The sequence below is a fragment of the Castor canadensis genome, chromosome 2, assembly GCF_047511655.1.
Source record: "Castor canadensis chromosome 2, mCasCan1.hap1v2, whole genome shotgun sequence".
In the NCBI taxonomy this organism is placed as follows: Eukaryota; Metazoa; Chordata; class Mammalia; order Rodentia; family Castoridae; genus Castor; species Castor canadensis.
Genome location: NC_133387.1, coordinates 157,845,781 through 157,872,901, shown reverse-complemented (window position 1 = coordinate 157,872,901; position 27,121 = coordinate 157,845,781). Strand labels below are relative to the sequence as shown.

At 42.9% G+C, this 27,121-nt stretch overlaps 1 protein-coding gene across 3 annotated transcripts in view; it reads right to left on the bottom strand.

The window, feature by feature from the left end:
- Positions 1 to 13,428: 13,428 nt before the first annotated feature.
- Positions 13,429 to 27,121, bottom strand: part of Snx1 (sorting nexin 1) — a 40,602-nt gene continuing 26,909 nt past the window's right edge. For 2 of the 3 annotated variants that reach the window (XM_074066177.1, XM_074066176.1), the window contains exons 6-15: positions 25,792 to 25,933; positions 22,135 to 22,213; positions 21,594 to 21,669; positions 20,104 to 20,217; positions 19,798 to 19,891; positions 18,305 to 18,510; positions 15,804 to 16,037; positions 15,179 to 15,259; positions 14,735 to 14,806; positions 13,429 to 13,862 (exon numbers count right to left, since the gene is read on the bottom strand). In XM_074066177.1, coding sequence (XP_073922278.1) covers positions 13,812 to 13,862; positions 14,735 to 14,806; positions 15,179 to 15,259; positions 15,804 to 16,037; positions 18,305 to 18,510; positions 19,798 to 19,891; positions 20,104 to 20,217; positions 21,594 to 21,669; positions 22,135 to 22,213; positions 25,792 to 25,933 — 1,149 coding nt within the window. In that variant the 3' untranslated portion in view covers positions 13,429 to 13,811. The remainder of the gene's footprint in view (positions 13,863 to 14,734; positions 14,807 to 15,178; positions 15,260 to 15,803; positions 16,038 to 18,304; positions 18,511 to 19,797; positions 19,892 to 20,103; positions 20,218 to 21,593; positions 21,670 to 22,134; positions 22,214 to 25,791; positions 25,934 to 27,121) is intronic. The other variant, XM_020174079.2, reaches the window with a different exon arrangement.

The window sequence follows — 27,121 nt, the reverse complement described above, 5'->3', positions numbered from 1 at the left end:
ACCTTGACTGCCAAGTACGCGGGCGAGCCAAAATTTCACCTGTTCTTTGTTGAGTGTCTGCTGAGGACTGCAGCCTGGGGCGCCAGGCCTGGGGGAGGCAGTTGGGCCGCTAAGACTGCAACCGAGGATGTTCCTTGCTGTCTTCAGATCCTTGCCCCCTCCATTCTTTCAGCCTGGCCCCTCGGAGCCCGGCCTGGAGACTCCAGCTGAGGGCCACTCCTTGGATCCACTCGCCCTTTCCCGTCCCCTGCCCGGGCGCCCTCAGTCCCTTCATTCATTCATTTCTTCCATCCACACATCGTGTCTTTCAACCCTGACCTGCTCCAGCGCAGCTTGTGCGGAAGAGGCAGCAAAGAGAGCCAGGCCCGGCTCTTGAGAGTCAGACGGCCTGTATTTTGGAACTGTGCGGACGTGTGCACATCTGCGAAATAAGAGATACTAAGCCTCCTTCACAACAGCGTGAAAACTGAATGAAGCTGGGGGTCCCAGCTACTCCGGAGGCTGATGCGGGAGGATCGCTGAGCCTGGGCAACTCTTGGAGGCTGTCTCAAAACAGAGAGAGGAAGAGATGATCTACATTAAACCCTTAGAGTAGGGATGGGCGGGTGGTGATGGTGGATAGGACAGATACACAGTGGAGAAGAAAAGGGACTGTGGGGGAGGTGATGCCAGGCTGCTCTGTCCTGGGAATGGGGCAAGACTTTAATCCTGAACTCTCACCTGTGTGGTGGTAAGAGCACCCATCTCACTCCACACCCTCATCTATGGGGCAGCTGCTACCATTCCACAACACGTGGCAAGGATTCGCTATTCCCCTGACTCCCACAAAGGGAGTGGAAGACCTTGGGGTGGGGACCAGGAAGTAGACTGCCTATCAGAAGGGCAGATAGGGGGACTCACCCTGGTCTCCTGGTGCATCCCATCTCCATTCCTAGCCTCGCCCCAGGGAGGGATTCAGAGAATGCCCCCCAAAGGCATCTGTGTCCTATACTTTCTTCCTCCAAATTCCAACACAGAAGGGGCCCAGAATCAGGAAACTGAAACTTCACAGATCCTGGTGTGTCCCCAGAAAGGAAATGACCCACAGTGAGAAGAAGTGGTGTGGTTTCATTTCCTCCCTGACATCCTAGGGCCTCATCGTTCAGGGACACAGCTCTAGATCTCCATGGCCTCCCCAATGCCTACTGTTCAGAGCCCCCATCCTAATGACTACCCCTCTGTCTTTTGGTTTCCCTGCTTCACCTTGCTCTCCCCAATATAAGGTCCATTCTCTACCCTTTGACACAAACTGTTAGCAGAACTCCAGCTTTCCCATAGAACTGCACTTAGAAATAAAACTCACTCTTCTCCCTACAAATGATTGCAGCCCACACTCCATCTTTCACCTCATTTCTTCTCTTCTCTGATCCTGGTCATATACCAGGCTCCTGCCACAGTGACCTCCTTCCAGTTCTTCAACCCTAACAGGTTATTTCTTGCGTCATGGCCTTTGCCCTATTTCCTCTCCCTGGAACACTTTTCCTTGACTTCTTAGCCTGATGGGTGCATCCTCCAGTTCTGAGCCTAAAACTCACCTCCCTCCTCCTTCCTTCCTGACCCTGTATCATGTCACTCTGTCTAGGCATTTATTACAGACTGCGATCATTACTCCTTTGTTGTGTGTCTCCATGGTGCCAAGCATTTAGATGAGATCAGGCAGATTCAGTGTGGTATGGCCACAGACTGTGCCAAGCATTTAGTATAGGTTTTTGGAGGAGTGGAATGGTAGAATACCATTTTTCATCCATCAATTTATTGAATCAAATTTATTGACAAATTTATTGAATCAAAGATTTATGTGGCATGGGACCCTATGGAAATGAAGGCCCAAAGACACAAAGGAAATGCTGGTGGGTTTTTTTGCGGGGGCTGGGGTTGTTTGTTTTTGTGGTACTGGAGTTTGAATTCAGGGCCTCACACTTGCTAGGCAGGTGCTCTACCACTTGAGCCACTCCTCCAGCCCTTTTTTATGTTAGGGATTTTCAAGATAGGGCTCATGAACTATTTGCCCAGGCTGGCTTTGAACAGCGGTCCTTCTGATCTCTACTTCCCGAGTAGCTAGGATTATAGGCATGAGCCACTAGTGACTGGCTGAAAACTATTTTTATGGTTAAATTGGATGGAGATAGACAGCTGTATGTGAACAGACAAAAGGGTCTGATCTAATGCCATTAGGCTGAGGGTAAAACCCAGCAAGGCCTGTCTGGTTAGTCTCTTCAGTCTCTCTGTGTAGCCTTCCTTCCTCCTGGATGTGGATTAGCATCCCTCTGGAATGAGGGTCCTCAAGGGAGAAGGGAGTGACCTTTCTAGGTTTTATGACTAGCTGTATAGTAGAGGGGTTCTAGTTTCTGAAACCCTTTAGTGAAGAGAAATTCTGGTTTCTATGGCTAGCTTCAGGGGGAAAGTAGGGCAAGAGGTTAGAGACCTTCTCCCTCTCCCTCCCCTCCCCTCTCCTCCTCCCCCCTCCTCCTCCCCTTCCCCTCCCCTTCCCCTCCCCCCTCCTTCTCCCCTCTCCCTATCCTTCTCTTCCTTTTTTATAGGCCTTGCACATGCTAAGTACCACCCCAGTCTCCTTCAGCTCAAAGTGCATAGCATGCCAAGGAGCCATCTTTTGGGGTATAGTGCTCTGATCCCCAACACACTCAAAAACCATTTGTCATTGAAAGTGAATGAATTGAGGGGGGCATCTGTTGAGCACAGGCTAAGGAGGGAGAGTGGGGTTTGCAGAGGGGTTGAGGATCAGGGGGTGCTGAAGGGTGAGAAGCAGGCCTGATGCAGGGAGAAACAAGACTCTTCCACCTTCCAGGTGAGAAGTCTGTCTGTATGTCTCTCTCTTTTGGCAACTATTACCCACTTTATTCACTTAATTTTTATATGTTCTCAGGAACCTCAAATCGGTGGGTTTTCATTACCAGTTATGGAATAAGGGTCAAATCAACGGACTTGTGAAATATCTGTAATAAACCTATAGCTCCTAAACCACAGTGTTTCATGGACACGAGTGCAGATCCAAGTGAAGAACAAGAAGATCCTTGACCTAGAGGTCTCACTTACCAAGTCTTTAGAGAGACAGAGCAGATAATGGGGAATATTTTTCTACAAAGCACAACACATGACATTATCTAAACTCCAAAGCAGTGATCGCAAAGGGAGTTTATCTCATGTGTAATTTAATCATTGGCCAGCCCAGCACACAAACATTGTTAAATTCCAGACTTACATGATATGTTATGAAAGTGACTTGTTTTTAGAATGAGCTGCTTTATTGTACACATCTTTGTCTTTATCACTATCTAGCATATGGATTTAATTTCTAAGTTATGGAATGAGAGTTGCTTGAAAGTACTCATTGATCACATTCTCTTGACCAAATATTTCTTACTTAGATCATAAAGCAGTAGTCTCAAATTTTCATAGCACCATCACCGATAGGTCCTGGTACAATCACATTCACATTATAGGACCCTGATCCCAGATTTTCTGACTGCACAGGACTAGGTAGAGCCTGATAAGGGGCTTTGTTTTTTTGTGGGGGAAGCACTGGAGTTTGAACTCAGGGTGTTTGAGCTACTCCACCAGTCCCTCTTTGTTTTTGTGATGAATTTTTTTGAAGATAGGGTCTCTTAAACTATTTGCCCAGTGCTGGCTTTGAACCATGATCCTTCTGATCTCTCTGCTTCCTGAGTAGCTAGGATTACAGGCACGAGCCACTGGTGCCCAGCAATAGCAGGCATTTTTAACAAGTTCCAGATTGTGTTCTGGTCCTGAACACCACAACCACTGCCCTGACCCCTCCCCCCCAGAAAAAAAGAAAAAACATGTTTTTAGAGACCTTACTTACTTTGGAGGCCTTTCCACTCTCTTTCTTGCCCAGCTTCCTGGTTGGGGACCATATTTAAGGCAACCTGTCTTTGGACTCTCACCCCAGCCTCAAAACACTGTGAAGACCTGGAGCCCATAGCTTCCCGCCTGTAGATAAGATCATGGCCCAAGCAAAGGGCAGGAAAGGCTGGGGGCAAAGATGTCCCCCCAGCTCACCCTCTGCTTCCGCTGTGGCCCTGGTTGCGGAGCCCCCTATGCCCAACACTCTTGTTGGCTGGCCTGTAGTTCCTGCCTTAACTGGGGCCCTTGCCCTCCACCATTGGCACACAAAGCCCCCTTTCACTGGAAGGGCTTCTGCAGCTCAGAGGCTGCTCAGGAGGTTTGTTTAACCCCATTAAGAAAACAAACAACTCTTGGGCTGCAGCCGGCAGGCGCCACTGGGCACAGAGGCTGGATTCTTCTTGGGGTGGGCAGGCAACTGGTCCAGAGGGCCCAGCCATCTCATGCTGCCTGAAGAAGGGTGGGCCTAGCCTGCTCCACCAGAGCCAGGCTCTAGTCACCTGTGTGACACAGGACACAGGACCACGCCTCTGGGCCCAATTCCTTATCTGTACAACAGAGAGTTGTGTGTGAGTTAAATGACATCATGCTTTTGAAGTGTTTAGTATGAGGTCTGGCCCACAGTAAAGAGATGCTAGCTATTACCTTTTGCCTGAATTATACGAAATTGCTGTTTTTGTAAACCAAAACCAGTGGGACAATGAAAACTACATTTGATTCATTCTAATATATTGTTACTGATTCACAAACAACAAAAACAAATTTTACTGTTCCTTTATCTTGAGATTGAAAGGTTAATTTGAAAAACAGCAACTATTTCAGCTACTACCTCTCTGATCAGGATTTTCCTGATGTCTCCATGTTGCTCAGTCAAAAAAAAGGCAAATAAGTTAGAAGCAGAGGTTTGTGTACATCAACAACCATCCTGTTCACACAGCCCCAGAGTTCCCACTAATCTTATAATTTTTTTTGCAGTACTGGGCTACACCTTAAGCCATTCTACCAGTCCTTTTTTGCCAAGAGTTTTTCTGAGATAGTGTCTATGAACTATTTGCCTGGGCTGGCTTCAAACTGCAATCCTCCTGATCTCTGCCTCCTGAGTAGCTAGGATTTCAGGCATGAGCCACTGGCGTTTGGCTAAAATTTAGAACAATATTTTTATGTTTGAATACTGGATTTTGGAATAAGACATCTTAAAAAAAAAGCCCTGCATTTAAAATTTTTGAGATTGCTAAACTCTCCCTTTCTATAAACTGAGAATAAAGCTCAAAGAAGGGAAAGAGGGTTCTAGAAAGGGCTATGCTAGGAAGGCACCTATGTTGAGCATGTCCTGTGTGACCCGACAACAAAGTGTGGCCTGCGCTCCAGCCAGCAGTGTGACTCGTAGGAGCCACCTGTCTCCTGCCCAGGTATGACAGAGGGAACTCAGCTGCTTCAGACATGACTCAGGGCTGGACCAGGGGGAGCTGGCAGCACTTTCCACAGCACAGCAGATTTTCCTGGAGATACAAAATTCTAACACCCCTCAAACTGGGTCAGTTAACCAACCAATTGACCCCTCTGGTATGCCGGCACTCAGGTACCAAAGTAATGGGTTTATCGCAAAGAGAGCTGTGGGAGCAAGAACTGAGGACAATAGGCAGAAGCCAGGAGGGGCTGGGGCTTCTGCTGCTCCAGGCTTTCAGGCCTGGAGTGGAGTTCTTCTGTCTCACACTCTAGCCATCTGCAGGTGCTCTTGTTGTGTATGGTTCCTTAGTCAGTGGAGTTGTTCTGCAGCACTGAGAATGAAACCAGGACCTAGCATATGCTAGGCAAGTGCTGTACTGCTGAGCTATATCCCAGCCCTCCAGCCCCATCCCTGCTTTTTTTTCCCCTGCCTCCCTCTCTTAATGTAGATAATGATGCCCACCTGGCAGCGTGATGGTGCAGAAGAGGTGTCTTAAAGCCTGGTGCACTTGCTTGGCACACAGTGTCTATAAAGGACAGCTCTTACTATAATTAAGACTCCATATAATTAAGTGGGAAGGGGCTGTCAGGGAAGTTGATCCCTGCCCTGCACATGCTCCTGGCTGCCAGGTACCTCATTTTTTCTGATTAGACTGTCAATTTCCCCTAAAGGGAGACTTGCTGGTTGGGCCTCTGTGGTCATCACTGCTCCCACTCATAATGGAAGGGGAAGCTGAGGGCTCTGCAGCTTGAGGGAGGACAGTCATTTGGAAACAGTTATCATATCTCTTTAGGGAAAAGTTCCATCTCAGACAGGACAGGGTTTTTCAGTGGGGTTTTTCTGGCCCCAAAGTGCATCCTCTGAGCTGCCTTGGATGGGTGGAACTTCCGGTCCAAGAGGTCTGGTCATCACAGTCACAGGAGCATTTCCACAATAAACAAGAGCCAAAGGGTGAAGTCTTGTCTAGGACAAGCCTCATGGGACAGGTAGCCTACAGGCACCACTGAAGGTACTGAGCACGTCTTTCCAACCATGGTGAGGCCTGTTCAATCACAAATTATGCCTGATGTATGGATCTCTTGAAAAGTCTCAACGTCTGGCATCAGTGGGCCCACAGGTTTGGATCTAGGGCTGAGGAGCAGTCACTATCCCTGCCGGCTACCTTTGTGGTGGAGAAAGGCACCAAGAGGAGGAGAAACAACATAGTCTGTGATCTTAAGGAGTTCATTGTGCAAAAGGTTGATGAGATCATCTCAGAGACAACAGGACTCAAAGGAGAGGAAGAGCAGAAGACAAACAGGGTGCTAAACCAGGAGATGTACAGGAGGTAGGTTGTCATTCCTGCTGGGGTGGGATGGAGAGTGGTCAGAGAAAGCATCAAAGGAGAACCAGAGTTCTGATAGAGTCTTCCCAAAACCTCACACTTTGACTCAGGCCTCAAAGGATATACTGGATTGTTCTCCGATAGTGAAAATAGCTTTATTTTATTTTTCTCATTAAAGGATAATACACAGAAATTTTAAGCAATATAAAATGGTATAAAATTTAAAGTAATGCAAAAATTCCATCTCCAGAGGCAACTATTAACAATTCAATCAACATCTTTCCCATACATAACTTAATAAAATGTGGGTATCATGTATGCAATTCTATAACCTTTTTTTCATTCAAAAATTAGTTGTTTTGGTCAATGCATATAACTATCTTTCACCTTCAATGGTTGTATAATATCCAATTGCATGACTGTACCGTAACTCATTTAATCCCTTCCAGCTTTCGCAACTATAAACAATGCTCTGATGGGTATCTTTGGGTAGTCTTCTTTAGGAACCTGGCTTGTAAATGTTTCTGTGAGGTCCTTGATGTTCTAACGCACTGGCAAATTCTATCCCCTTACACTTACACGTCCATCCACAATGTTGAAAAATGCCTGTTTCAGACAGGTATAATTCTGAGGTAGAAGGACAGGAACCAAGAAAGAGTGCTACAGGTACAAAGTCGGGCATGACAAAGGCTACATAGGCCACCCAGAAGTTAGAAAGGAAAAAGCACATTTGGAATCATGTCCCATGAGGCACTATTATGGAGAACTAGGAGATAAACAGAGCAGGGCAAGCTGGGGTCCTCACACAGACAACCATGAGTGCCAGGTGGCAAAGCCTGCAACTGAACAATCATTCAGCAATCATTTAACAGGCAGCCATCTGCAAGCAGAGAAGAAATATGAGGAGAGAAGACTATGTGGATTTTTCCCGAAATGCAGGTGGATGTTTGCAAAAGCAGAACTGTTAGAAGGAATCACAACTAGAGTTTTATCAAATTCTTAAAAATCAGGCAGTACTTACTTTAAATGACAGTGGCTTTTGTGTCTCACATGTGACAATGGTGTGATCATGAGGACACAGATCAGACTCCTTCCACTGCCGATGCCTAAGATTAAAGTATCTGAACCAATAGTTCTAGCGTGGAGAGGACAGGGCTGTGGCTGTAGCAGACATCTCATGCCTCTCATCTGCCACCCATGGTCTGTGACTGTGATTCAACAACTGTATTCCTTTCTGCCTTTGTTTCCCTTTCATAGGATACACAGTAAATGATTTTAAAAAGGTATCTGTTTGATACATATTTTGAGCCTGTACCTTTGCAGGGTCTATGGAGTTATAAAGGCATATGACCTCAGAGTTTATAGAGTGCCAAGACAAAGCCACACAACTGGTATCACAGGACACTGGCAGGTGATGTATGCACCATTCCCAAGGTTCAGAGGATGGGTCAAGTTGTTCTCATCTATAATTAACTCTCAGCTCAGGCCTGACCTGCCCAAACATGGAGCAGAGAATCTCAGCCAGTGTTTCCAAAGGCAAAGGGTATAGTTCAGGTGTGTGCCAACTGCAGCAAAGATGTGTCTTTCTCTGCTACAGGCTGGGATCACCATTATCTTCTTCCTTCCCTTGCTCAGCAAAGAACACTGGTTCCATCACCATACTCTGCTCTACCAGATCTTGGCCCTGTCCTGAGCAGATTTCCATCAGTTTTCCCTCACATTTAAAAATGTGAGTCTTTGCAAAGGCATTCTTTATTTTCTTTAGGGTTCTCAGCTGCAGGTGTATTCAGAATGAAAAGTCTTCTGGGAAGAGTTCAAAGTTACTAGTATTTATGTATGACACTTGGAATCTATCTTCTCTCTCTCTCTCTCTTGCTCTGTCACTGAATACTTGATCCTGCCAGCTCTGAGTTCTCATCTTCAGATGACATTCAGAGATGCTTGGAAAAGTAACCCAGGGGGCCCAGAGGACAAGTGTAAACTTATCTCTTCATACCTTTTATCTAAATCCCTTAACTGAAATAGGTAAATAGGGCATCCCTACCTGAAGGAGGCATGAAGCCTTCCCTTCTTCCATCCATTTCTTTCCGAAAGCCTCAGCAGTGAAGCTCCCTCTGAGAACAGGAAGTGAGTGCCCCTTATTGTACTTTGGGCTGCATTTTCTCCCAGACAATGCACACAAAAGGGAGTGGCTCTGATAGCTACTTCTTTTTCCCTCCTCTGAATTTCCCTAACATGCTTAAGTCTGCTTTACCTTCTCCAAAAAAAAAATTTTTTTTTTGAGACAGGGTCTTGCTATATAGCCTAGGCTGGCTTTGAACTCATGATTCTCCTGCCCTTCCTCCTGCGTGTTGGGACAAGCATGCACCACCACACCCAGCTTCTGCTCCACCTTAAACAAAGCCTCTGTTTGCTCTGCATCTTCCTGCCTCTTACCACGGGCCTCCCTTCTCATCTGGAGGTGCCTTACTGTCCCACTCCTCCCTTCCCATCTGCTCTAAACCTACTTGCCTCCTGTGTAACCAGTGCTACTCGCCACCCACCCCAACTCCAAGACAAAACTCAGGGCCCCACTAGCTACTTCCTCTCAAGTCAGTGGCCAGATCCCAGTGGTTCTACGTCCACCTCCAGAACCTCTCCTTTAGTGCTGCCTTCTTCGGCCCTCTGGACAGTTGTGAAGAACCTCGTCTCACACCTTCCGGTATATCTAAATCACAAAGTGACTATGGTATTTCTTTTCATTAGCAGCTAACCATCTCACTGCTAGACATATAAGGAAGGCGAAATGGTGCTGGTAGAAACTTTTCGCCTTTTGCTTCAGCATCACATTTTATTTTCTCCACAGTTGCCAAGGGGAAAAACACCTCCTTCCTTTATGCCTGTTAGTTACCACAGAGGCTTCTGGCTCAGAGCCCCTCGCTTGCTGATGGCCTTTTTGATTTCTGTGTCTGCAAATTCTGTGTGAAAATGCACAAACCCTGAAAGACAACTGGCCCTGTCAGCCTTGGGATATAAGAGGCTAAGGAAGAATTCTGAAGCCAGAAGAGCATCCATCTAAAGAAATTATGAGACTTACATCAAGATGATCACTGAATTATTCATGAAGAAGTTTTAAAAAGCAAGTCTCTTTGGAGAAGAGTGTTACAAACACGGAAAAGAGGGGGCAGACTAGAGTCTAGCCTGTAGGGTTAGACTTGATGTATCAATGTGGATTTTTTTCGTTACTGAGGATTGAGTCCAGGGCCTCACACGAAGTAGATAAACACTCTATCACTGTCCCATGATTTTTTTTTTTTTGCAGTGCTGGAGCTTGAACTCAGGGCCTACACCTTGAGCAACTCCACTAGCTTTTTTTTTTGGATTTTTTTCCAGATAGGGTCTTTCGAACTATTTCTCTGGATTGGCTTTGAACCACGATCTTTCTGATCTCTGCCTCCTGAGTTACTAAGATTACAGGCATGAGCCACCGGCACCTGGCTGTCCCATGATTTCTAATATCTGCTTAGGCCATATATCTCTACCTCTGTCTCTCTTGGTACTTCTGTATCTCTCTTTTTTCTTGCTGTTTGTGGCAAGCTAGCAGCAATGACACCCCAGTTGCAGTGGGCATACTCAGCACCCAAATCTTGGTTTCTAATTCTGTTCTCCATTAAAAGGAATCAAGATTCCCTGGAGAAATGGGCTTATTTTAGGGCTGGAATAAGGAAGATACAAGATGAGCCTGAAACATCTTGTCATGCTAGAAAATAATTAAATGTGGGACAATTTAAGAATCAAAACATCAAACCAATGGCTTGCAACTAAGTAAAACAGGAATCCATTCATCAACATTAATAGATATGTGAGTAAAAAAAAAATGGAGAGAAGGATATTCTTGAGAAGTAGAATGTCAACCAATCAATGTAAAAGACATGATGGAGTTAGAAAATCACAGTGCTCAATCACTGTAATAATTGATTGAGGCAAGACTAATCATCAAGTGATGCTGTGACAGTGGAGGAACAAAATATTTACATGATTCCCAAAAATTTCCCACAAATTACATGTTAATTACAAAGAGGAAAATAGTACACTTAAATGAAAAACCTGAAAGACATAAATTAAACCATGTGATCAGAGTTAAACTCAACATTCATAGGACCAACCAGTGTCATAAGTCAACTTCAGATGCACTGAGGATGCATCACTGCTGCAAGTTCTTACCCAGAATGCAAAACACCCCAACTCGGTAATGTGGAGCCATTGAACAAATCCAAACTAAGGACTATTCTACAAAATAACTGTCCTGTATTAAAAAATAATGTCACAGTAATAAAAGACAAAGAAAGGCCAAGGAACTCTTCTGCATTAAAACACATGTAAACCAGGCATGGTAGAGCATGTCTCTAATCCTAGCTCTAGAGATGTGGAGGCAGTTCAAGTCTAACCTGGGCTCCATAGTGAAACTATGTCTCAAAAAAAACAAAAAAAAAACTAGACATGTGATGATGTGTGACAAATAAATTTAACTCATGATTTGTACAAGGAAAAAGAGTCCGTACAAAGGACATTATGGGGACAACTGACAAATTTAAATATGAACCACAGTTTGGATGACAGGATTAAATCAGTGTTAAATTTCATGGTTTTGAGAATGTCTTTAATTGACATTTTTCAATACCAATTAAATTCTTAAGGAACTGCATACTGAAGTTTCTGGGGTAATGGGATATACTTTGCAACTTATTTTCAAATGATTCACAAAATATAGCATGTAAATATTATAAAGACTATGATACTATGATTAGCAAATCATGAAGCAAATAGGATAAATGTAAACACCTGGCAAATTTGGGTAAAGGATATATACAAGTTCTTTGTGCTATTCCTGCAACTTTCCTGTAAGTTTGAAATTATATTAAAAATTTAAAAGTTACCAAAAACATAAACCTCCCAAACCAAGACTCCAATAACAAGGGATGAATCAAAATTATGGTAGTCACTCTGTGGAAGCCTGAAGATTATATAGCCTTATAAATGAAGTTTGTAAAGATAGAGAAAAAAATGTTTGTAACATATACATGTATACTGAATGATAAAAGCAGGATAGAAAATATTTGTGTATATTATAACTTTGCAAAGGTAAGAATATAAAAAAGATTGGCAGGCTGTGTGCCAGTGCTCATGCCTGTAACTCTAGCTATTCAGGAGGCAGAGATCAGGAGGATCCTGGTTTGAGGCCAGCCCAGGCAAATAGTTCACAAGACCCTATCTTGAAAAAAATCCATCATGAAAAAAAAGGGGGTGGAGTGGCTCAATGTGAAGGCCCTGAGTTCAAGCCCCAGTACTACAGTAAATAAATAAATAAATAAATAATAATAAAACTGTAAAGATAAAATCAAAGGTGATAAGGATATTAGGGATGGGAAGACATTAACTTTTCCCAAAAAATACCTGTTGACAAAAATACTTGCAGCACTATACTTCTGGTGCTAGTCTGAGTACCAGAATCAGCACTGTTTAGTGCATTCTCCTGCCTCTGGCTGTTCCTCCCTAAACCTTAGCCATCCACCAAAAAGAATTGAGAACAGATCCTAGAGCCCCTGCACAGGGGCATCTTTTGCAGGTGGTGAGGCTGGGTGGCAAGATTCCCATGCCAGCAGTTGTCCAACTCTGATTCAAAAGAGTTCAAAGTCCACTCCGGCCAGTGTAGCTTAGGCAGCTATGGACACAGCTGAGAAGCCGCCTGACAACAACTGATCTGAGACTCTGGTCTATCTTGGCAATACTGGCAGAAATTCACTTGTGCTTACTACAACTTGGGGCTATTGTTGCTACCTCCCAGGCACAACAGTAAAGCTTCTTTGAGCTTCAAAAGCCCTGGAATTGCCCTTATCTAGAGGCAGAGAGGTTGGTTCTGTATCTGTAGGGATAAATTAGCAAGTTCTTACCACTCCTTTACATCTTAAGAAGCAGCGGGTGCAGATGGTTCATGCCTGTAATCTTACAGGAAGAGATCAGGAGGAATACAGTTCCAAGTCAGCCCCTGGCAAAAAGTTTGTGAGACCCTATCCCGAAAAAAGCCATCATAAAAACAAGGTGGGGGGGGGCTGGTGGGAGTGGCTCAAGTGGTAAAGGCACCTACCTAGCAAAGATTAAGGCCATGAGTTCAAACCCCAGTGCCGCCAAAGAAAAAAAAAACAAAAATAAAAAAACCAACCAACCAAACAAATAAAAAAAACCCCAACGATGTAGTGTTTGTTTTGCTTTAGTTTTGGTGCTGGGAATTGAACCCAGAACCTTGCACATACTAACCAGGTAAGCTACTAATGAAATACCCCCTCAAGATTCTCGAGGATATGATTTGATGCATGACAAAAGGAGGGTTAGAACATAAGATTGGCCATCACAAAGCAAGATTCAGAGAGCCTTGGAGCTTAGGGAAAAGAGGTAGGAATAAGAGAAAGTCTGTCTCCTTTACAGAATAGGTTTGCCTTAGTATAAGAGAGGTCTTTAAAACTTCTTTCCTGAAGAAGTAGGAATAATAATTAAGCTGATTAAACTCTGAGCATGTAGCTGAGGTAGGTAGAAAAAAGAAACCCTAATTCCATAGGAAAGCAGACCGAAAATTTGTGAGATAGTGTAAAGCGAAACTTACTACACCTGGGCAACCTCCCGGTTAGGAGTGTTCCAGACTTGCTTCGCAACTCTTCCTCAGTCTAAAGCAAAAAGTACCACCATTCTGAGTCATGTGACCTGATTTTAAAATATTTTATTATATAATCTTTTCATGGCACCATCAGGAGTAACAGAAAACGTTATTCCCAGTTCCTAAACCACATCCTGAAAAATATACATTTGTATTTATATATTTATATCAATTCTCCACCCCATCCCATAATTCCACCACCTATTGTAGGTCATTGCTTAAAGCAGGAAACTATTCTCTTAGGTAAGAAAATATATGTGGAAGCTAAATGAAATACTGGTTAGAGCAACTGGGAACAGCTTGGTCATGGGGGCAAGGAGGAAGGGGCTGTCCAGTCTAGGCAGGATACATCACTGGGGTCCATCGAGGGGAAGAAGGACAGTGTAAAAAAAGGCAGCGTCACACAGGTAGGCTCCTGTATCCTTGGTCCATTAGGAGATGGCTTTTGCCTCAGGAAGGAAGGCTTCCCAGTACTTCGCCAGCTGCAAAGACGTAGTGGACAGTAAGCAAGTGCCCCCATCTAATGAGCTAGCCTGGAAGGGAGCAAGCACAATGACATGCCACTCCCCAAGCACCAAACTCACCCAAAGGTATACTGAGCAGATGTGGAAGCCATACTGCCTCACCTCCCTCTAAACATAGGGAAACCATCAGTTTGTGAGTTCCAAGTTCAAGGGCAGTCTTGGAAAATCACCTCAGTTCTGCCTGAAGAGCGTACTCCTGTGGAGGCCACAGCTTTGTCTAGCTCAGCTAGTTCCCCATAATGGGACAATTGTTCCACATACTGATTGGGATCTCAGCCTCAAGAAGGCTAGGTGGTACCAGAGGGTGGTCACTCAAAGGATAAGAAGGTCCATTTATAGGCAGAAAAAGAGATGGGGTTTGTCTTAAAAAATTAAGTCACCACTGAATTAGGGCAGCAGAGATGGATCTTCCTGTTTAGCAAAAGTCCCTGTTGGATGCTTCATGCTACAGCAGAAAGGCCTATTTTCTTTTTGTTTTTTGGTGGGACTGAGGTTTGAGCTCAGGGCTTTTGCACTTGCAAAGTAGGAGCTTTACTGTTTGAGTCACACCTTCAGTCCATTTTGCTCTGGTTACTTTGGAGATGAGGTCTCAAACTATTTGCCCAGGCTGGCCTTGAACCAAGATCCTTCCAATCTCAGCCTCCCAAATAGCTAGGATTATAGGGGTGAGCCACTGGCATCCAGCTGGCAAGGCCTATTTTCAATTATTGACTAAAGCAGGGCCCCTCCTTCAGAAGCAAGGCCTGATCATCTTGTCACCAGAACCCTAAGTAGACAGCTGTCCTTTGGAGCAGACAGCAGAGAACAAAGGTCACACATAACTTACATACCTGCTGCTGTGAACACAGGAGTGTTTCAAGGTACTTGATCACGTGGTTTTTGAAGTCCTTGGATTTCTCTTTCTGTAGGAGACAGGATTCTACACTAACCATCTAAAGAGTTGTTTCTTTCCCTTTTGATGGAATGGTGGTGTTTATTGCTGACCAAGGCTAAACATAGCCTCCAAAAGTAGAGCCAGCAGAAATTTCAAGCCAAATAGCCTCTGCCAAAGCTCTGCAAAGCTTTCTTGGAGGATGGTGGAGAGGGGAAGAGAGGTGCCAAAATGGTACACAGCAGCTACAAGATTTGTTTTATGTCTAATTGTTCTGGTCCAGCAGCAAGTGTAAGACAGCCACCATGCCTCAGGAACTAGCACACAAAGTATGCACGTTCATGTGTATACACATAGGTCACACCTGTTCACAACAGTGAGAAGCTAGGATTTTCTATCTCACCTCAAACCGTATCACTTCTTTTCGGACTACTGTTGAAATCCTTTCAAAGTCCCTTTCATACTGGGTTACTCGAGACTCCCACTGGAAAGAAAGAGGAAAGGAAGAATCACTTAGTACATGGTACTGCTGATAAGCCTTTGCATGTGGATAAAAATTCTACATGAGACTTCCAACTGATCATTATGCCTGTCTATCTCCCAGAATTAGATACATAAGGGATTAAGCATGTAAATCATAGTCCAGCAGGCCATATATGCCCTAGGCCAAGCCTGATTTTTGAGAAAGCTCTGTTACTGGAGTGGCCTCCAATTTAGGTCCTTCCTCCCCAGCAGACCTAGAAACTTAATTAGAGCCAGAAAACTAAATTTAGTTCTCCGCACCTAGGTAGCTTTTTCAAAGACTCATGTCAGGATCCCTGCTGTCAAGAGTTGGATTTGGTAAGTCTGGGTGGAGCAGAAAGACAGGAAGAGGTCCAGGCCTCAAGGCAGTCCTACAATCACTCTCAGGCTTGCCTAGCAGACATGCTCTTTAAACACAATCAGCTCCAAGCATCTGGGCCAGATGAGAGCAGGGCTTATTCAGGAGCCAGCCAAATAGCCCTGGCTGGGCTGCCTCGGGGACTCACCTCTGTAATCTCATCCTTGGCCTGCTGCAGCTTGTCAGGCTTGTTGGCCCACAGCAGCCGAGCTTCGGCTTCCCGCTTCTTCTGCAATGTGGCTTGAGCATCCTGCCAACGCTGCCATGTCTTCATGCGTTGGTCAAAGGCAGCCTGTGGGGTAGGGGTTGGGACGAGCACAACCAGTTCTTCAGCAGCTTGGCTGCCTCTGCCTGGGGGGCAGGGGGGTGGGTCTCCCAGCAGCTGTGCCAGGGAAGGCCAGGGAAGGACCAAGCAAGGACATGTTCTGCAGCCACGTGTTAATGCCCAACTGGAAAGTTTAATGTCTAGAAGCAAAAGCTTGAGTAAGCCCAAGTTTGACCCAAGCTCCCAGTGGGTCAGTGCCATGCTACTTCATGCTACTCTCAGGGCAAAATGGCTGGGAGCACTGTAGGTGGCCTGAGGCCAGTACCCAATACTGTGGCTTCCAAATTCCCTCCTTTAGAAAAGTCAGTTCATGAGTACTTTCCCTGAGTGCATACCATGTGCCAGTAATGAAACACATGGTCCTGCTTTCATGAACTTACCATCTGATGGAAAAGGCCATCATTATATTAATAATTACAGTAGATGTAAGTTTGCAGATTACTAGGAAAACATGCATGGTACTATAACATAAAGCTAGGGTAGGGACCTTAGCCCAGGAGACATGTCAGGGAAATCTAATGCAAGGAGGCGATCTTTCAACTGACCCACAAATGGCATACAGGGTTAGTCTTTATATAAAACTACTACAGGACATATTGCTTTCATCTTGACCACACACTCACCTTCAAGAAATCACCCCAAAACCTGTTTGCTGGTTTTTATTTCCAGTCCTTTGTATTCAATCAGCATTTCCAGAGGAAGGTGATTGTTGGTCTAACTAAACCATACCACTCCCACACTCACACCCTGGGCCTTAAGAGGCAGCCCAGATCAAAGATCTGTGCCTGGGGCTGACCTCCCAGTCCTGTTCCATTGGTTCCCCTTCCCTGTGTTTTCTAGGCTTCCTTAGCATGGACCTTGGCCAAAACTTAAACAATAGGGAGTGCAGTACCATCAAATTCACCTTCCCCAGTACTGTCATTACTGTTCCCTTGCAATTTCTTAACACCTCAATGTCAAAGGATTAGGTAAAGGTGACTTTATATCCATAATAGGACTCAAACCTATGCCACTGGGCTAACAGTGGTCAGGTTCAAGGAAAGGTAGAAAAGAAACCTCTATTCATCTCTAATCCTATTGCCAGCCAGCAGCTCATGATGTGAGGTAGACAGGTGGAGGGTCTGAGAGATGACCAGCTTGCAGTTTTGTGCTCTAAGGCATGCTGGCCCAGCCCCAACTCCAGCCCAGGGAGCTCCAGGCTTGGATGAGGTCATATCTAAAACCTGTGTTCTCCCCCCACCTCCATCCTCAACAATGCTCTTCATAGAAAATTCCCCTCAGACAGAGCCCTTCCCTGGAAAGGCTCTCCAGTCTAAGTAGTCTGACCAGTTCTAAGAATTCCACAGCAGGTTAGTTTTCAAGCTTCTTATCACTCTGGAGTTAGCAAACCAAAAAGCAAAGTACAGTGAGCAATCTCACAGTCTATATTAAGCGGCTCTACTGTGGAGGAAGTGAGACCCTGAGAGCAGCTCAGTTCTTTACACAACACAGAAGCTCCCTGGTGGGAAATATGTTGGGGATGGGGACTGGGGATGGCACTGTTCCAACTTACAGCATCACATATCCTGATTCCAAGTTGAATCAGGTGCAGATATAGGCCCTTATAGTGTAATACCAGGCTCCTTCTTGGTTCTTTCCTGTCTCAGAGGGCCATGTGAGAGCTAATACCACCACCCAATCAAGCTTCCTTAACTGCTCTGAGAGCTAGGAAAACCAGAATGCCTTGGTAACCAGGAAAAAAAAAAGGTGTTTGACTTGAGGGGCAGGCTGCAGTGTTGCTACCAGTATGGTCAGCACAGCACAGGGAGGGCTCTGGTGATAAGCTCTCTCAGACCCCTGGCCATACTCCTCCATGCAACGCCAAGCAGTTCTGTGTAGTTACCTTACTGCCCACACTGGAGGCATAAGCGGAAGCCATCAAGAGCTCTTATCAGAGCAAAGCCACTGCTTACTGTTAAGGAGGCAAAGACCAGAGGACTGAGAAAGTCATGGCTTCGGGGAGCCAAGACAGCAGGTCTGTAATAAACCTTTCTTGAAGAAAGGAGCACAGAGGACATTGTCCAGTTTCAACAATAAACAAGAGCCTACTTATAAATTCAAGAGTGATCTTTTCTCCAAATGCATTGAGGAACCTGGCTGTGGGCCTCAAAATGACTCAGTGATAACTAGCTAACAGTCAAAATATTTTATTTATACGCTACCTTAAGAGTAGAAAAAGTTACAACCATTTATAAGCAAAATAAGATGAAACTTTCTTGGGACAGGGAAGAGCAAAGGAAAGACAAATTCACTAAAAGGGAGGAGGAAAGGAAACAGAAGCTTACTCGGACTATGGCCAAGAGGCGAATGTAGTCATTCAGGAGCTCAGCAAGAAGGAAGAAGTCACTGTTGGCCTGTTCCTGGTGGAGCTGCTCAATCTTTTCTTCCACCTCGGCCAGCTGGGAGAGTGCACGTGACAATGCTGTGTTGTCCTCAGAGCTCCCAAGCATGGCTAGACTCTTTGCAAACTGGGCTGTGTTCACTGCTAGCTCTGGAACAAGGAAAAGACAGCAGAGGCCTCTCTGATCTCACAAGGAAAAGGGACAAGTCAGTTGGTCTTGCATGGCATGTCTTAACAACGCAGTTCCCTGCATATCTGACAACTGAGGGCTCTGTGACTGAATCACCTACGATACATATTCAGAGAGTGAAGGGCAAGTGGCCTGACTATAGGAGCAGAACACAGAGGGACTACTTTTTAATTGTTTTTAAAGAGACTGATTTCCCTCCCCACACACACTGGGGTTTGAACTCAGGGCCTCATGCTTGCTAGGCAGGCACTCTAACACTTAAGCCACTCCACCCACCAGCTCTGATTTTTTTGTTCTTAATTGAAAAAAAGTCTCCAATCAGAAATGTCAGGACTTCTCAGAGCTGAAAGCCTGAGGGGTTTCACTAGATCAGACCTACCTTAAGGAAGTAGCGCCAATATTCCTTGAGAGCCAAGGGCCAGTTAATCAGGCCAAATGAATGATATTAATTTTTATTTTTAAGCTCATTTACCATAGCCTGCGTGTGAGCAAGAGAGATATACTGCATACTTTTGCATGTTCTAGAGCAGGGAAAACCTTTTCAATAAAGGGTCAGATCGGAAAATGTTTAGGCTTTGCAGGCTACACATTGTCTCTGCTGCATATTCTTTTTTCTTCCACTTCTACCTTTAAAAATTTAAAAATCTGAGTTTTAAGAAACCTGTACCTAGGCATAAGGTCCTGAGTTCAATCCCTGAGTACTACAAAATAGATTAAAAAATAAAGGCCCAGGGACAGGTCATAGTTTGCCAACACTTATAAGGGGCTCATGCTAATGATTTTTTAAATTTCTAATTACCAGTATGTTTAATGTAGAGAAAGAAAAGTATTCAAACTTGGAAAATTTCACTAGCTCTTAAGTAAATATCACCAAAGAAAGGTAAAGAAGGGTTAGGAAACATAGATGATTTCCCTGCATTTACTCACTGCTGGTATGACTGTGTAGCTAAAGCCTGTATGTCATTATTTTGGGTGCAAGCCACCAATTCAAATCTTATCAACAAAAGTCCCTATCCCAGGTCAATATTTATCTAGCATAGGTTCCCCACACCCCTCCCAGGTAGATGTCCAAAGCCTACAAGAGCTGAGTCTTGTTTTATGCTGGAAGACAGTGTGTATCTTTTTGATCAGAACATCAAGGACCAGGTGGGCTGAGAACGTTAAATTATTTGGCTGAGGGTTGGGACCAATATGCCCTCCCGTCTTCAGCTCACTGAAGACAATTAATTTCTCTCAGAGGTGGTTACCTTTCCTATGGTTGACTAGAGTTTCTACCACAGCATGCAGTTTCCGTAAGCGCTGCTCCTCACACTCTACCTCCTGGAGCTTCTCCTCAAACCACTGAAACACAAAGCCCACAGCTTCAACAACAGTGGTTACTTGAATAGGTACAGACAGAAGTCTTTTCTTAGAACATTAAAAGAAAAAAAAGGACTGATTTTTTTTTTTATTAATTGAAAAAAGTCTCTAATCTCAGAAATTTCGTAACTTCTAGGGCTTCTGACCCATAAGCCCGAGAAGGAGAAGGACAGAAGAGGCACAGGCCTACTTACAATGTCTGATTCATTCATCTTGATGGTCATTTTGCTGACAGCATCTGTAGCTTTGTTGAACATCTTAAGAAGACCAGCACCACTTAGTGTCTGGGTACCCACAGCACGTGGCAGCTACAAGACCAAGAAGGTGGGGATGGCAAGTTATCTGTTGCCCCTATTTTTGGTTCAGAAGAATTAGTATCTATCAGATGGCATGCCCAGAATTTACCAAAAAAATTATTTGAACTGTAGAATGTGGTATTCTAAGGCATTTACATTAATCTAAAACTGATTCATGAAGAAAGAAAAATCAAGGAACTATGCTAAAAAGAATCAGTAAGGTTTTCAGCTTTTGATATAATAGAAAGAAAATAGACTAGGAGTGTTATGTGACCAAGTGACCTCACACTGAGATCATCTGCTTACCCAGGCATGAATTGCTTCAATAGCAAGCATACTTTTGTTAGAGGTCAAAAGTTCCTTTGGATTAGCATACGCTGCACAAATTGGACTTAAGTCTTGAGAACGTATACAGAGTCTGGAGTTGTGCTAGGACTCAATTCAAATTACCCTCAGTGAGCAAATGTCCAAGGACAAGAGCATTCTTTATTCAGAATGAAGGTACTTTTACATGGTAAACTGTGCTAAAAATTAAGAGCTTAGCACTCAGGAATTTACAGTAGTAGTTCTTAAGTTGGGACTATATTGTCCTATGGGGACACTGGCAACATCTGGAGATGATTTGGTTTTTGTATTTAGCACCATTAGAATAACATGCAAAATAGAGAAAAATTTCAAAATAAAAAATGATTGTCTTATCCTGTGACTTACTTCCTTCTAGTTTTATGAGATAAAACATTGTTTTACTCTAGCATTTGTTTTGATTCTAATGACTTATGTTTTTCTATAGCTATATATACATGCTGTTTCATGCTTCACTTTTCGTAACTTCTAGTATATTCCCATATACTAGTATTTCTGTATAATTTTTGTTTATGATGAGAATAAAATATTTATTGTATAGATATATCTTATTTAACTCTTTAATTACTAGCAATTTGGCTGTCTCCAATTTTTTAGAGTCATGAATAGCCTGCATGCATAGACTAAAAAAAGACTGTCCACTTGAATCAACACTTTTGCTACATGGCAGTTCTGGGGTCTGGTTTTTACTCGATGCCCCTCAGTTCCTGGCACAAAATATGCATTCCATTTTTTATCTTTTTAAGTAACCTATAAAGAGATACTATAAGTATCTTTTTAAGTAACCTATAAAAAGATACTCTAAGAAACTGCCAAACAGTGTGTTGATCCAGGAAGACAAGACAAGGTTGCCATTATACAGTCAGTTGTTTCTGACCATAGGCAGAAAAATCTTGGGGACTCACATAAAACTAGGATATAGTCTGATACAAGGTATGGTAACTGCTCAAATATTTGTTGAATGAACTAGTTTAATCTCACTAGGGGTCTATAAATGATGAAATTCAGTTTTATATGATACCAACCTCTTCTTTTTCCAAAAACTCTCTGACATCAGGGTCCTGTAACATGGTAGGATGATTCACAACCCTCTGGAGGTACCTAAATGGTAAAGAGTTACCATCTAGTTAGCTGATGTGAGCTCAGAAGGTTTTGAGTGTTGTGCAGGGCTGGTAGGGGTACCATATCTTTCACTACTTAAAATGTTCTCAGATAAGGCACTTAAGGAAGGCTATGCTTATAAGCACATTCAAGTTCATGTTTTTTACATTTCCAAAAGACAGTAAAATAATTGTTGGAAAGAGAACTCAGACCCATTCATATCAGATTGTCTGAGAAGGAAAATATGATTGCTCACTCACAATGGAGAAGGAAAAGAAGATGGTCTATGACTACTGTGGGAAGATAAGAGAATTGGGGAAAACGAGAGAAAGCACATAGCTGTGACTCTTTAATTCACTCAACTTTCCTCCCTATTACCTTAAGTGAACATTACATGATTAAATCTCAGTTTTAGCTTCTTTCTTGATCTCAGGTTACTCAGGAACATGGTTGTAAGGCACCTACCTTTCTAGAGCAGCCCTCCGTTTTTCAAGAAATTCTGCAGAAGAAGAATCCTCCTTCCCAACTTTTACTTTTGTCATTCCTAGGATGGAATTTAAGAAGCAAAATTATCACAATGAAACCCCCTTGTACTATTAATGCTTAATTAAAAAATTTTAAAAAGTAATTACCAGCAATCATGAAAAGAACAGATCTGTATTACATAAAAAGTCATCAGGAGGAAAGGCAACAAGCATAGCACTACCAAACACAACCAAAGGCCACCTGTGTCATGAGCAGGCATGAACAAAAGGTTTCTTACATGAAGGCCATTTTTTTTTCTTTTATTATTCATATGTGCATACAAGGCTTGGTTCATTTCTCCCCCCTGCCCCCACCCCCTCCCTTACCACCCACTCCACCCCCTCCCTGTCCCCCTCACCCCCTCAATACCCAGCAGAAACTATTTTGCCCTTATTTCTAATTTTGTTGAAGAGACAGTATAAGCAATAACAGGAAGGGACAAGGGTTTTTGCTGGTTGAGATAAGGATAGCTATACAGGGCATTGACTCACATTGATTTCCTGTGCGTGGGTGTTACCTTCTAGGTTAATTCTTTTTGATCTAACCTTTTCTCTAGTACCTGCTCCCCTTTTCCTATTGGCCTCAGTTGCTTTAAGGTATCTGCTTTAGTTTCTCTGCATTAAGGGCAACAAATGCTAGCTAATTTTTTAGGTGTCTTACCTATCCTCACCCCCTCCCTTATGTGCTCTTGCTTTTATCATGTGCTCATAGTCTAATCCCATTGTTCTGTTTGCCCTTGATCTAATGTCCACATATGAGGAAGAACATATGATTTTTGGTCTTTTGGGCCAGGCTAACCTCACTCAGAATGATGTTCTCCAATTCCATCCATTTACCAGCGAATGATAACATTTCGTTCTTCTTCATGGATGCATAAAATTTCATTGTGTATAGATACCACATTTTCTTAATCCATTTGTCAGTGGTGGGGCATCTTGGCTATTTCCATAACTTGGCTATTGTGAATAGTGCCGCAATAAACATGGGTGTGCAGGTGCCTCTGGAGTAACCTGTGTCACAGTCTTTTGGGTATATCCCCAAGAGTGGTATTGCTGGATCAAATGGTAGATCGATGTCTAGCTTTTTAAGTAGCCTCCAAATTTTTTTCCAGAGTGGTTGTACTAGTCTACATCCCCACCAACAGTGTAAGAGGGTTCCTTTTTCCCCGCATCCTCGCCAACACCTGTTGTTGGTGGTGTTGCTGATGATGGCTATTCTAACAGGGGTGAGGTGGAATCTTAGCATGGTTTTAATTTGCATTTCCTTTATTGCTAGAGATGGTGAGCATTTTTTCATGTGCTTTTTGGCCATTTGAATTTCTTCTTTTGAGAAAGTTCTGTTTAGTTCACTTGCCCATTTCTTTATTGGTTCATTAGTTTTGGGAGAATTTAGTTTTTTAAGTTCCCTGTATATTCTGGTTATCAGTCCTTTGTCTGATGTATAGTTGGCAAATATTTTCTCCCACTCTGTGGGTGTTCTCTTCAGTTTAGAGACCATTTCTTTTGATGAACAGAAGCTTTTTAGTTTTATGAGGTCCCATTTATCTATGCTATCTCTTAGTTGCTGTGCCGCTGGGGTTTCATTGAGAAAGTTCTTACCTATACCTACTAACTCCAGAGTATTTCCTACTCTTTCCTGTATCAACTTTAGAGTTTGGGGTCTGATATTAAGATCTTTGATCCATTTTGAGTTAATCTTGGTATAGGGTGATATACATGTATCTAGTTTGGGTTTTTTGCAGACTGCTAACCAGTTTTCCCAGCAGTTTTTGTTGAAGAGGCTGCTATTTCTCCATCGTATATTTTTAGCTCCTTTGTCAAAGACAAGTTGGTTATAGTTGTGTGGCTTCATATCTGGGTCCTCTATTCTGTTCCACTGGTCTTCATGTCTGTTTTTGTGCCAGTACCATGCTGTTTTTATTGTTATTGCTTTGTAATATAGTTTGAAGTCAGGTATTGTGATACCTCCTTCATTGTTCTTTTGACTGAGTATTGCCTTGGCTATTCGTGGCCTCTTGTGTTTGCATATAAATTTAACAGTAGATTTTTCAATCTCTTTAATGAATGTCATTGGAATTTTGATGGGAATTGCATTAAACATGTAGATTACTTTTGGGAGTATTGACATTTTTACTATGTTGATTCTACCGATCCATGAGCATGGGAGGAGATCTCTCCACTTTCTATAGTCTTCCTCAATCTCTTTCTTCAGAAGTGTATAGTTTTCCTTGTAGAGGTCTTTCACATCTTTTGTTAGGTTTACACCTAGGTATTTGATTTTTTTTGAGGCTACTGTAAATGGAATTGTTTTCATACCTTCTTTTTCCGTTTGCTCATTGTTAGTGTATAGAAATGCTAATGATTTTTCTATGTTGATTTTATATCCTGCTACCTTGCTATAGCTATTGATGGTGTCTAGAAGCTTCTGAGTAGAGTTTTTTGGGTCTTTAAGGTATAGGATCATGTCATCTGCAAATAGGGATATTTTGACAGTTTCTTTACCTATTTGTATTCCTTTTATTCCTTCTTCTTGCCTAATTGCTCTGGCTAGGAATTCCAGTACTATGTGAATAGGAGTGGAGATAGTGGGCATCCTTGTCTGGTTCCTGAGTTTAGAGGGAATGGTTTTAGTTTTTCTCCGTTAAGTTTAATGCTGGCTGTAGGTTTGTCATATATAGCTTTTATAATGTTGAGGAATTTTCCTTCTATTCCTAGTTTTCTTAGAGCTTTTATCATGAAATGATGTTGGATCTTATCAAAGGCTTTTTCTGCATCAATTGAGATGATCAAGTGGTTTTTGTCTTTGCTTCTGTTAATGTGGTTTATTACGTTTATTGATTTTCGTATGTTGAACCACCCCTGCATCCCTGGGATGAAGCCTACTTGGTCGTGGTGAATAATCTTTTTGATGTGTTGCTGAATTCGGTTTGGAAGGCCATTTTTTTAAACTACAAGTTCTAAACTCTTGGATTTGTGCATTTTCTACAGGGAGGGGCCTGGGATTCTGAGTATAGATTAACAATCACTTGGTGCTAACAGGAAGGTTCTTCAAGACCCCCAAACATTTCAATCTGGAGGGAACAGTGATCACTTAAGATTCTTGGGGCTGAAGATGTAGCTCAGTCTAATGTATATGAGGCCTTGTATTCAATTCCCAGCATCCCTCAAAAAAAGACAATTTCTCTTTGCCAAGCATGGTGTTACAAACTTGTAATCTCAGCATTAGGGAGGCCAAGGCAGGAGGATCACAAGTTCGAGGACAACCTGGACTACAGTGAGCTCGAGATATATAGTAAGAACCTGTCCATACAAAAAGAAAAAACAACAACAAAAAAACACTCCTGAATAATAACACCCAACAGTAACAAAACTGGAGGCTAAAGCTGGAGCTCCCTATAGTACCCAAGGAAAGAGAACAAGTCAAAATATGCTATTTCTTTAGACTACAAGTTTTAAAAAAACTACCAGAAATTTCTCCTTTCTAAGCACAAGATTCAGCACTAACAGAAGTAGTCTCATATACTAAGCAGTAAGTATATTATATAGAATGAATGCAAAGGAAAAACAACTCAAGTGGAATTAAAGAGCACAGGCTTACCTATTAGGCTCTTTTCAGGTGGAGGAGGGACAATAAAGCCATTCTGAGAATGTTTCTCTGAAAGCTTCTCATAAAGACCCAGAAAGTCACTAAATCTTCTTTTCACTGCGAACTGTTTACTTCTGAACATTGGTAAGCTAGTCTTGGGGGCAGAAAAAACACAGGACTGATTTCATTCCAAAGCCAAGATGAAAGAGCATCTTGAAAACCATCCAGATTACATTAAAGGCCCATTTCCCAGGTCCCTGCCCTTCAGCCACCTAGCAAATAACTTTCTCCAAGACAGAGACTCTTGAACTTTTTGAGCTATAGTCCTCTTTGGCAGTCTGGTAGCCTAATAGGCCCTACTAAGAATAAGTATCTTAAATGCTTAAAATAAAATACAACTGGGCTCAGTGGCTCACATTTATAATCCCAGCTACTTGGGAGGCAGAGATTAGGAGGATCATGGTTTCAGGCCAGTCAAGGTAAGAAGGATCATGGTTCGAGCCCAGCTCAGGCAAAAGCTAGCAAGACTCCATCTCAACAAACAGGTCAGGTGTAGCAGTTTGTGTCTGTAATTTCAGCTACATGGGAAGCATAGGTATAAGGATCAAAGTCCAAGACTGGCCCAAGCAAAAGCAAGACCCTACCAAAAAAAAATAAATAAATAAACTAAAAAGCCAAAAGGACTAGGGTGTGGCTCAAGTGGTGAAGTGCCTGCCTAACAAGGAGAAGGTGCAGTACCACCAAGAAATAAACAAATATGTAGGATTATAAAGGCAACCAGTTAAATTTAAATGTAATTTTTTTCTTATATTAAGAGCACTTGTGTCATTCACGTTCTCACTCTAGAAACCACCTGTTTTCAGTCTGTTGAATGCATATTCTGATTCTATCACTTTTGCTACAAAAAAAAAAAACTTGCTCTAAACAAACAAATGTTGAATTCTACTTTACAGCTCGAATTCTGCTGGGCACCAATGGCTCATGCCTGTAATCTTAGCTACTCAAGAAGCAGAGATAAGGAGAATCTTGGTTTGAGCCAGCCCCTGGCAATTAGTTTGTGACAGACTATCTTGAAAAAAAAATATCACAAAAAAGGGCTGGTGGATTGGTTGAAGAGATAGATCACCTGCCTAGCAAGCATTAGCAAGCATGAGCCCTGAGTTCAAACTCCAGTGCTGCTAAAAGAAAAAAAAAAAGAAAGAAAAGAAAAGCTGGAATTCCATAGTCACCTATAACCAGTCCATCTTTATTGACTTATTTAAGGCTATTAGCTAATAGAATTAAACAAACAAACTAAAATCAAGATAGACTAAAAGTGCTTGGAAGGAAGAAGGGAAGGGAG